General features: G+C 39.1%; 2 protein-coding genes across 4 annotated transcripts; one reads left to right on the top strand and one right to left on the bottom strand.

The window, feature by feature from the left end:
* Window positions 1-41: 41 nt before the first annotated feature.
* Window positions 42-6,043, bottom strand: LOC117230953 (ecdysone 20-monooxygenase). Of its 3 annotated transcripts, none has more exons than XM_033488927.1 (11): window positions 5,945-6,043; window positions 3,859-3,989; window positions 3,273-3,419; window positions 2,940-3,138; window positions 2,535-2,722; window positions 2,254-2,452; window positions 2,010-2,172; window positions 1,744-1,910; window positions 1,581-1,659; window positions 1,232-1,429; window positions 42-1,151 (listed from the first exon to the last, which is right to left on the bottom strand). In XM_033488927.1, exons 1-11 carry the CDS (start codon window positions 5,995-5,997, stop codon window positions 1,044-1,046), a joined length of 1,632 nt encoding a protein of 543 aa, XP_033344818.1. In that variant the 5' UTR covers window positions 5,998-6,043; the 3' UTR covers window positions 42-1,043. The 3 variants fall into 3 exon arrangements, with proteins under 3 accessions (XP_033344818.1, XP_033344819.1, XP_033344817.1); XM_033488928.1 differs by lacking the exon at window positions 5,945-6,043 and adding an exon at window positions 4,653-5,006; XM_033488926.1 differs by having other exon boundaries at window positions 2,010-2,452.
* A 3,805-nt stretch (window positions 6,044-9,848) lies between these two features.
* LOC117230965 (transmembrane protein 216-like) lies at window positions 9,849-11,179 on the top strand. Its single transcript, XM_033488953.1, has one exon. It carries the CDS (start codon window positions 10,662-10,664, stop codon window positions 11,088-11,090), a length of 429 nt encoding a protein of 142 aa, XP_033344844.1. The 5' UTR covers window positions 9,849-10,661; the 3' UTR covers window positions 11,091-11,179.
* Window positions 11,180-11,318: the final 139 nt, after the last annotated feature.

The raw sequence follows: 11,318 nt of genomic DNA, 5'->3' as shown, positions 1-11,318 counted from the left end.
GGGATCGTTGATGTCGAGGATGACGACATAGTCACCGTAAATTCATTAGATATCAGTTCATTCAGAAGCATATACATATATCGAAGACAATGGCACTCGTTTGAAAGATATTAGATCGCAGTATGAAATTACAATGTTTCAATGTGAGAGATTGAAAGGTCGTGGAAAGTTAAACGATGACCTAATATTTATGGTATCCCTTCGGGTACTAAATAAAATACAATTGCTGCGATGTGAGAAATTCAGAGGTACGAGGACTATTGTAAAATACCCTGTACGTATGACGCCAACCGTTATGTAAAAATTTCCGGAGATACAATATGCATATATGACGTTACGCTTTACAGAAACTTATTAAAGCATCGCGAAAACGGTGTTTGCCGAATGATACGAGTTATTCGCATCGCGTGAAACGCAATTATCATAATCTGGATTTGAACTGTCAAATTGCGATTAACAAAATAATGCAAAAAATAAGTTATATGTACGCGAGTTTGTAACCATCGTATACACTAGCTAATGTATCGAATAATTACCTTCAGTCTTTTCGAATTCAATTACATACACGCATGTATCATAGGAAATCACTAATAATCGATTAACTCGCACAGTACACACGCGAGTGTCGTTGATAACAAAAAAGAAATAAATATGTATTATGTAACTATATGTTGAAAGCAGAGATTTTAATACCGGATCAAAACGACAACGTCCTATATTCGCGCTATATTCGGAATCGTCTTATTCCTACACGGCACATTCTGTACAACGATGTAGCAAAAATTCGTAAGTAGTTGAATACAGTTAGATAGTTAAAGAATAAGACGATTCCAAAGTACACGCGATGAAATGTAAAAAGCTATTATGATGTATCCGTATACTGTGTAACGATAAGTATTCCGAATTGGACGAACAAAAATTATTTACAACGAATAAATCATTCTACGAATAGGCTACGAACATAAAATAACGATCGCCAACGAAAAAACGACGATGCAAGATTTCGGTAATATTTAAACAAGCATTCGGTTCATTATATTTTCTTAAGAACGATCACGGAAGCCAAGGGAGACCGGACCCTTTGGCGCGAGAATAAATTCAAATTGCAGATCGAGCTCTTCTTCCACGATGATCTCGAACTCCCGTACGATCTGCGACAAAATTAGATAATTGAACGTATAACGATGCAACACCAAACGCGTTTCAAAATGTATCGCGTATGAAAACGTACCTTTGCCAAAATAAGCTGCAACGCGAGATCCACGAATCGCTTGCCCGGGCATATCCTTCTTCCAGTTCCAAAAGGAGCAACCAATAACGGTGAATGAGGATTGACAGGCGTTAGCCATCTATCAGGAAAATATCTTCCGGCATCTTTAAAATTCTCCTCGTCCATGCCTGCTATCCAAGTGTGTAAAAGGACCGTTGTCTAGAAGAAAAACGATGATTAAACGATGATCGAACGACGAGAAAGAAAAAAGAGAAGCGAAAGAAAAGAAAATAAAAAAAGGAAAAAAGAGATAACCCTAAAGAACTGGTTTCTGATTAACACAAACAGAAACACCGCAGCCGTTACTCACTCCAGTAGTAAGATGATAACCACTTAGTTCGATGGGTTCGTCCAAAATGCGAGCGATACAGGTTGTCGTTGGAATCATTCTAAATGCGAAACGACATAATGCAGCCACACGTTAACACACGTTAAAATCTTTTTAGAAAAGAAATGCGTCGCGCGTTACGCACCGGAATGATTCGGTGATACATGCGCGCAGATACTTGGCGTGCCGTAAATCCTCGATCGTCAAATCGCAGCCAGGCGGTGCCAATGAATAGGTCTCCTCGTAAAGTTTAGCTTGTACATCTGGATTACGCCCGATCAGATAGAATAGAAACACCAAAGTGTTTCCTAGCTGTGCACAACCATGAGACGGTAAGCATGCAAACATGAGAAGGTATTGTAAAGACGAACTGCATCGAGATGCAGTAAAAAAAAAAAATGACGTTCTCACCGTGTGTATACCAGCCGCTATGAAGTCAACGATAGCCGCCTTCTTATCGCATATATCGAGACTCTTTTGCTTTAAAATGGATTGAAAAACAGCCTCGACCGACTCGTCTCTAGCGTCGTTTCGCTTCTCCAATATAGTGGCTTCGACGATCTCCGAAATGATACTGAAAGCCAGCAATCGGTATAAGGCCCATTGAATTTTCAATCTATTCGCACGATACCGCCACGAACCAGCCAATACGTACTTGTATATCTCGTCCTCGCTTTCTATCAGTTGTTTGTACGCGGAAGTTGGTAATAATTTCCACAACGGTAATCCGTAAAAGGCGTCCCGCGAGGCCGTAAAGTGTATCCTGACGGCTTCGGCTAATCTCGCGGCTAGCTCGCTGCTGGAATCTGGCTTTAAGAAACCCAAATGTCGACCCAAGATCAAAGTACAGGTGCCTAGACCGAAACGAATACAGAATCCAAGTGAAAGATCGCGTTACGTGCGTGATAACCACTACCGCGGTAAAGTATATCTTACTTTCGAGTCCCATTTTGTAGGCAAGCTCCTCGAAACCTATTACTTCATATCCCGTCCTTCGTCGACGAATCAACTCGATGAACGAATCTGCGGCGATGTTCAAAGCCGGGAAGAAGCCAAGAACGGTATTAGCACCCGTCAGTTCTGACGTAAGAGCTAACCGAAGGTCGTGCCACGTTTGTCCCTGTCTGTCGAATTATTCGTTCGTTTAAATCTAAATTAACAGCAACCTTCTCGTTTCTCCTATCGATGCGTTAAGCTTCTAGATATTTTACGACTGTAAACGCTTCTACGAAGAACTTTATCCTTCCCCTTTTATTTTATTACGTATGTGTACACGCACGCAGAGAAAGTTCGTCCTTAAAAAAAAAAAAAAAAAAAAAAGGAGATAAAGGAGATACCCACTCGTTGACCAAACCGAGATTCGTGTAACGATCCCGACGAGTTCGTCGATAGTAGGATATGACCTCTTGTGGGGGCCGAAGCGGATACTTGGAATTTCGGCGGAGAATAGTTTCGATATCCTGACGAGAGAATACGGAGATAACAGGAAAGTTCCATAATGCTTCCTCTTTACACAACGGTCCATATCGTTTGTTCAAATCTATTCTTGAATCAGAAACGATCAGCTATGTTAAAATGTGTAGGTATTGCGAATCGGAATCGGTTGTTCGCTACAAGACTCGATGTTTCGTGTCGTAACGAAAGCGACGCGTATACCAGGGCCAAATTTCTTACCTTTGTAAGCATCGTGAACCTTGTTCAGCTTATAGTAGCCGATACAAGAAAAGATCCATCTGGTTCCGAGAATCGGTAAAGGATACGGTCCCGGTACTTTGGTTACCGCTTCGCGCTTCTTATCGTCCTTCTCCTCGCCGGATTGTACTGTGAACAGATCGCACAAAAACATAAACGATCGCGCGGAAAGAAAGCGATTTTCTCGAAACCTTCGAATCGATCTATGTACTATAGAGCGTATCAAGCGGCGAGCAATAATTTCTCAGGCGAGCAACAGGATCGCATCGAACCACGAGGTTTAAAGTTAGAAAGGGGATTGTGATTGTATACTGTACACAAACGAGCAGCGCTTCGAATCGAAGGCCGCCCATACACGAAATATCATTTTCCTTCGACCTTCGAACACGACGTCGCGTCGAAAAAAGAAATTAAACATTGTCCTATGATACGATGGCAATTACATACGTGCACGTTCTTCGTACCTTTTCTACTTGATTAACGCGCGATCAACGATCCGTGCGAACGTACAAATTTATTTTCATAGCGCGAACCCGATGAAAGCGTTATTATTTTCAGAGAAACTTACCATTGCTTTTTTGAGACGTGCCGCTCCAAAACCACCATGCTGGCCGATAGCTAGTAGCGAAGATCAATATCGTCAAAAGAGTTACCGCGAGTACTTCGAACCAAGCGCTCGAGAGTAACATCTCGACACTCCTGTAAAAGCAGGAACAAAATCGCCCACTTACGAATATTGTCGTTCGATCGCGATTATTCGAATGGAAAAACAAATATTTTGAAGCTTCGTTATCATGTTACGAGATACGGATCTTTGAGCGAGAAGTACACATTGCGCGCTTATTATCTCGCGGGCTCTCGAATCTTTAACTTGAACCCGACGCGACACAACGTGACGCGACGCGACGCGACTTGACAAACAATTATTATTCTTATAGACGTTCGTTATCTCGACGATAAAGGGATATATCGAGAAAACAGTCGCAAACTCGACACGCGCATACCAAACGCTAAGTATCGCGGTTATTTATATATTTCCATGTGACATTGGCTGCCGCGGCCGAAAAATTCGAATCGACGAACTGTAACCGCGAGGTATAACGATCGACCGTGTCGCGTAAAACACGAGTAGGTATGTATACAGTTGAGACCCGGTGTAAAACTGTTCGATCCTAGATAGGTAGGGGGTTCGTTCGACCGGTCTATGGAGAACGATCGCGAAACAGGAAACTGATAGAGAGAGAGTTTGTTACGCTTCGAGAGAATATAGGAGAAGCGAAGCGCGTGTTAGTACCGCTCGCGGAAGGAACGCGGATCGCGATAAATCCAACTAGTCGTTGGCAAAAAAAAAAAATGACGCACCACCGCTGCTCCGAGTCCATTCGAAGTTGACTGACTGTCCCAGTGTTATTTACGGACCGGCGGTTTCTTCTATTTGCAGTGGGCTGATAACACGTGTCGTCACGATGACCCTGCTCTCTCTTTCACTCGCTAATCTCAAAGCTGTTACACGGATCGGAGAGAAAATGCCTAAATACCCGTCCCACCGATGCGATGTGAACGATACGATACATGATGACACGCTCGTCGGCTTGTATACGTTTCACGTAACCAAGACCTGTTGTCATTACGAAATGGGTTACTTGCCATGCTCGTGTTATTAAAATTTTCGAAATACATAGTAAGGTCGAACAAATACGGCAGGTTATTTTAGAAAAAAAAAAAAAAAAAAAGAGAGGAAAAAAAAAAGAAAACACGCGATTCTTACATTTCGTTGGTCCACTGGTACCGTGGCAGCTAATTAAATCTAACGTCGAATCGAAATGTCTAACATCGTCACTTTGTTACAGGTTTCCTCGCTACGTTCCCCCGTGTTCTTCTAATTTTATACATACCTACTCTCAACGTTCTAAGATCGACGAGAAACACGTAACAAACCGATTAATGACAAAAATTATGTAACATCGCATCGAACGATACGTATATTGCTTTGATTAATAGCCAAATTTCTTTTTGCGCCGTACGTATACGTACAGCGTATCGGTGCAACGTGCGGGCAAAGGGGTGATCTAACTATTAAATTTACAATTTTACGATTTATCTAGGAAATATAAACGAAACTACGATACAATTGACTCGTTAGCACTCCGAATTCGAGTATTCTATTATTTTATTCTCGCGTAACGTCTATCTGTGCGAATCGATGCAGACCGTCTTTGGAGCAACTAAATAAACTCCATGAAAAATTAAACTGGATGAGACGAAATGAAAGAAACGAAAAATTTTTAAGAGACAGATAACGATCGAATCGATTTCAGTCCGTTTGGTTCATTGCATTCGAATAACGATCATTGATCTAAGGAAATACGAGTATAAACCAATTATTCGTTCCCACGGTATAAGCCGCTGATCTACCACTAGAACCACATGCTCACACGATGCGATTCACACTATTTATTTTAAATACGTGTACTGTCTCGCTTTAAATGGATTTTGTTCACATAAATATGAAGCAGAGGCAAAAAGACGATATACAACGAGTGTTTCAATGACCCGCTTGTGCCCGGATAATCGACGGATTTGTTTAAATTCGCATATTCGTGTCACGGGTAATGATCAACCAGTGGATAAAAACAAGACGTTCTTGTACTTACGAAGGGTGCGCGTAGTCTGAAGTACAGTTAAAAAGAGACGCCAAACGTCGCATCGTGTCGTCGTCGTTGAGATGATTGTGATGGTGGCGGCAGCGGTAGTAGTGGTGGTGGTAATGGTGATTGTGGTGGTGGTAACGATGGTAGTGGTGGTGATGGTGGTAATGATGGTAATGGTGATAATGGTGATGGACTATGGTGATTTTGCTACTCCCAATGAGATTAACCGTAACCGTGACAACGTTGACGAAATGAAAAGCAATTCATCATATTGATAAATCTATTTTCCTATGATAAAAAAGGAGGCAGGCAAATTCTCGTCTAACATTTTATAAAATCAAACGTATAAATCGTTTTAAGGCGACGAGAGACGAGAAAACTAAGAAGTATCGTCTTCTATCTATCGTCAAATTTGGTAAAGTATACGTAATAATATGTATATTTAAAGACGTAAGACGTGTAACAAAAATTTTATGGTTTACAGGTTTTTATACAAACAGAGATACAATTAGACAAGCGATTTACGATATTTACAATCGATGTTGTTGCAAAGATTTCCAATGATCAGACAAAAGTCGAATTTTTTCGCAAATACGAGATACGTACGAAAGGTATAAAAAAAGCAATCCGAAGAGAGGAACATGTACGGAACACTTACCCATATATATATGCGTGTACGTACGCGTGTACACACATACGGGTGGTATATCGTTGTACGAAAGGTAGTCGACCAACCAGGAAGTGATCACGAGCAACTGGTCACTCGCCGGAATTCTGTCCGTTGCGATTACACGCAATTTCTGTGTAGTCTGCTTTAAAATTGGAATTCCTCTTGGGATTCGTATAATGACATGTTATTAAAACGGGAATTTTCTCGTGCGGGACTTTATTCAGTGACGAAGATCGTCGCGCGTGTATTCGATAAAGCAAATTCCTTCCAAATTCTTCCTTGGTAGCTTTACTCTTCCAATCCTTCGTGTTATATGCGTACAACGTACAATCCTCTCCTTTATGTTATATAATTTTTCAAAAACCGAACAATGCGAACGCACGAACGCGTTTTACAATTGCAAAGTAACAAGTTCTTTCGGCATTAGGATTCCAGAGCCTCGTTTGATCGTCTTGACAACAGATGAAACGTTTCTTTCGTTTCCTAAATTTCCCGACGTGTTTTAGTACTTGAAACGATATTTCACAATTTAATCGTCGTACGACGCTGTACTTGTAAAAATGAACGGCACAACCTCTGTGAAGATATCGATATTTGGATCCAGACTGCGACCGAGGCCTTCGATCACTACCATACTGAGAATCACGCTGCTGAAGGTTCCGTCTTGCTTCACACGATGCCGAACCATCGCGGAAAACAATTCAGTCACAACGGTACTCACGTCTACCTGTAACATTTCGAAACGTTCCTCTGAAAGGGTTTTCATCGATTTCGACCATTGTTTCTCGCATTGTACACTCGTGTCTTTGAAAATGTTTTAAGATTACATTGATTCTACTTCGAAGATGCGAGTTTACGATATCTTTCATTGTATTCTTAAAACCGTCTGGGTCGGGGGATACGCGCGAACTATGTTCCAGAATGTATTCCGCTGCCAATTCACCCTGAAATAAATAAATGAAGAGGTGAATGGACGAAAGGTAAAGGTATAGAAAGAGGGCAAAAGTAAGAAATATATGTAGGTACGTTTCCCATGAGCACCGATCGGAAGACGTTCTTAAGATTTTGTCGACAGCGATCGTTCAGAGACACTACCAAACCACAATCGAGTATGACCAAGCGTGGATAAGTCGGTAAGTACTTCCGATCGATAAATTTCCAAAACCAGGCGCTAATTTTTCCAATAGGTTCGCGATTTGTCTGTACCAAGATATTACCAGGATGCAAGTCACAGTGAATGAAGTTGTCTTTAAACACCTGTCATTTTCCCGATAACTTTCGTTGTAATTAATCAAGAAGTCTATGAGAATTACTCGACGCGATACCAATCATGTTGACAGACCGCGCTATACCATTTTTAAAATCGTTTTAATCCCTATCTTAGCCAGCTTTCCTTGCAATGTTGTATCGTGATCTTCGAGATACTCGGAAATTGGAAAACCTTCGTGAAAACTTTCCACGAGAACTTCGCGTTGTGTAAAATCTGTGTAGGGCCGGGGGAATATGACATCCTTTTTGCTCGAAAAATTTTTCGAAAACTGAATCAAATTCTGTGCTTCCAAATTCATGTCAACCTTTACAAAACAGTTAGTATATAAGGACAAATATTTTAAATAGCACTATAAGATCTAAGCAATTAAACTTGAACGTGAAGCTTGCTTGATTTTCCATTATTTGTGAAAATTCATCGATGCAATCGTTAAGACTGAGCCATTGCAATTGAGGCACGATATATGTCGCGCATTTGCAAATCCCTCTCATTATGCAAAGATCTCTTCTAAATTAAACGACAAAGAAAAACGATGCAGAGATTCAGGAAGATTGGTTATTATTTTCCATTAGACCATGGTATATGTCATACCTTAGTTGTCCTTTAATTCCAGGATGTAAAATCTTAACCGCTACCGGTTGTAGCTTCCGACTTACATATGCATTAACGTTCTCATCTGTTTCGTCAATATTCAACGTTTTCTCTGAAATTATTTTATGTCGCGTGAAACGTTTACAATTCGATATAGTAAAACTAATTTTTTTCGTATATTTACCAATGAAACTGATTAACGAGCCAAATTTTAAATATTCGATAACTGCAACAAGATTCACGACATATTATACATTTATATATATACGCATTAAGAACTACGGAAGCATTAGAGCTTTTATTTTTCGTATGACTGGAAAGTTTCGTTGAAGTTTGATCAGAGGCGTGTGTAGCAATGTGTTAGATAAGATGAAAGAAAAGATCGTGCTTAAATGGCTTACTTTGAATAAATGCAGGTATTTCAGGTTTTCGCGTTACATCCACTCGAGCATTCAGATCTACCCATGCCTTGTACACCTGCCGGTCGGACAGATTCATCAAATCGAATGAAAGGACAAAATACAATCTATCGATCAAACTTGATCGATCCTATTTCATTTTTATACCTGAGCACAACACCCTGATCCGATAGGCATCTCGTGTTCGAATTTTACGAATATATTCCTCCAATTCGAGCCGTATATGGCTTTAAGCAATTGCTTTGTATAAATCCAAGAATGTGCGGAAGCGTTATGTTGCAATAATGACAGCGTACGACAAACATCTTCAGGAAACAAATCTTTTCTTGTCGACGCCCATTGACCGAATTTTATAAAAATTGGCCCGAGAAATTCGATACCTGCAATTGTAACCTGCGAACGATATATGTTTTCCTTTGACTAACGAATAATTACCTTTCCGAAGGATTATCGGAAACACGTGTCCATGTGTAAAACGTGTGATCAAATATACGACAGTCAATCCAGTAAGGATAGAACCTATCACAAGAATTCTTGCCACGATTAAGATTATATCAAAGAAACTTTCGTATTCCGTGTTCTTTGCCAACAGATCGTTTTCATAAATTTGCGTTCGATGCTGAGGCTTGTAAGACAAGATAAGAACAGCTTTAACCACTCGCTTTGAACTTTCAAAATTGCTAACGTTTCTTGCTATCGATCGATGAAATCGTATCGGGGTTACATATTTTTTTCTTTGCCACTTTTCTCCAAGATTTTGAAGGAATTTGTTGAAACGAAATGCTCTTGAAAAGTTCGAATAGAAAGCCATAGCAGATCATTCATCGCACTCGGATGGTGGCTCTGTCATGATAGATTACCCATCGATTACTTCTATAAACTTTTCATTTTTCCAATTAATCCATTCTTCCATAGTCTTTATGGGTTCATTCAAATTATATATTTCGATAAAGATATCGTTTTAGATATAACAACTTCTATTTGTAAAGGTTAAAATACATATTAACATTCAATATTACATACTGAAGTCATGTTAATATACCTCCGAAATCTATACATGCATGTTGGAGTACATGCATATGTTATTCAAATTTTGTAATCAAATTACGTACATTTCTTGTTTCCTCATTTGGTAGCACTGCTCGGTATATTCATGAAATGTGAATCACGAGTCGGTTGTTATTCCTTTCGTGAAAGTGGGTGTCTGCTAAACTTTTCTTTGATGTATAAGCTTTCTTAACTGAAATACTATATGTATAATCAAGGAAACGTAACGAAAGATAAAAGCTTCAAAGAAAACAATGGAAATGATTACTACACTACTTTACTTCTAAGAAATTCGGTTGTATTTACACCTTAACCAAACTTGATCTCTATGATCTTCGCTTTATGTATTTATGATCAATAGTTAACTAAAAACACCTATCAACAATTCGCTAGAATAATCTACAAACGTTATTCTAGATCTGAATATTCATATATGCACGCATGTTGTGACATATTCAAAAATAACCTCCATTTGCGTGCGTAACACTCAAGAATGACATCGTCATTGTAGCATAGAAAACTAAGAATAAATGAAATGAAATATAAATGAAATTCAATAAATGAACGGAAAAAGCATTGTATATACTTCATCGAGAAGGTGTGAATTATAATGGATACGGAACAACATTTTTCATAATTGGGTACATTAAAACAGAATGAGTTAATATTAGACAGAACTTAATAAGCATAAGGTTTCTAACAGTGTTAAAGAGTCATTGTAGAATGCCTACAATAGCCAGTTCATCTTTAACGTACGAAATTCTTATGTATCTAAACTCTTTTTATTTTGGTATGTTTGCTATATGTGAACTGGGTATGGGCTTTTTTAAAGCTGCGAATCTACCCTCACCTGGCACAAATACAACATTGGCAGAGTTTGCGCTTTTGTCCTTACTTATAATCACAGAAGGAGCCAGAATTCATTTTGGAAGGAAAGGGAATTTGACAGAACATGGATTACCAATTCTCATCGGAGTTATTTTAACTGTACCCAGCTCCTTGGCAACGTTATACTTTCTAATTTGGCAAAATTATGTGCTCAGACTAGAAGTGATTCTTTGTAGCATACAATTGGTGCTTCTAGCATCTGAGTTAATCATTTCTATCTTGTGTCTCGTTGCTATTTACAAACCTTCGTCCCCAGACGAATAAACAACCTCATTAATACTTAAGAGTTTTAATTGATTGCATCATATTGTATGTTTCTGGACATTAATAAAAATTAAAAATGATCTAATCTATGAACGAGTATGTTTTTAATCTTCAATAAAATATCCTACAAATTCCTATATATAAATGAACTTTGTAGACAATAAATCGTACAATCAATATGTTGTTTATTAATACTTTTCTTGTAAAAATGACATTTTTTGTCTATAA

The sequence above is a fragment of the Bombus vosnesenskii genome, unplaced genomic scaffold (assembly GCF_011952255.1).
Source record: "Bombus vosnesenskii isolate JDL3184/JDL3185 unplaced genomic scaffold, Bvos_JDL3184-5_v1.1 scf7180000013270, whole genome shotgun sequence".
In the NCBI taxonomy this organism is placed as follows: Eukaryota; Metazoa; Arthropoda; class Insecta; order Hymenoptera; family Apidae; genus Bombus; species Bombus vosnesenskii.
This window is presented reverse-complemented; position numbering and strand designations above follow the sequence as displayed.

What these genes read in the sequence shown, in the direction of transcription:
- LOC117230953 (XM_033488926.1), bottom strand. Translation starts at nt 5,997, where the DNA reads ATGCGACGTTTGGCGTCTCTTTTTAACTGTACTTCAGACTACGCGCAC. An exon ending in TCAGACTACGCGCACCCTTC is followed by an intron (nt 3,990 to 5,944) that starts GTAAGTACAAGA and finishes CTGCTTTTACAG; the next exon opens with GAGTGTCGAGATGTTACTCT. An exon ending in CACGTCTCAAAAAAGCAATG is followed by an intron (nt 3,420 to 3,858) that starts GTAAGTTTCTCT and finishes ATCTGTTCACAG; the next exon opens with TACAATCCGGCGAGGAGAAG.
- LOC117230965 (XM_033488953.1), top strand. Translation starts at nt 10,662, where the DNA reads ATGCCTACAATAGCCAGTTCATCTTTAACGTACGAAATTCTTATGTAT.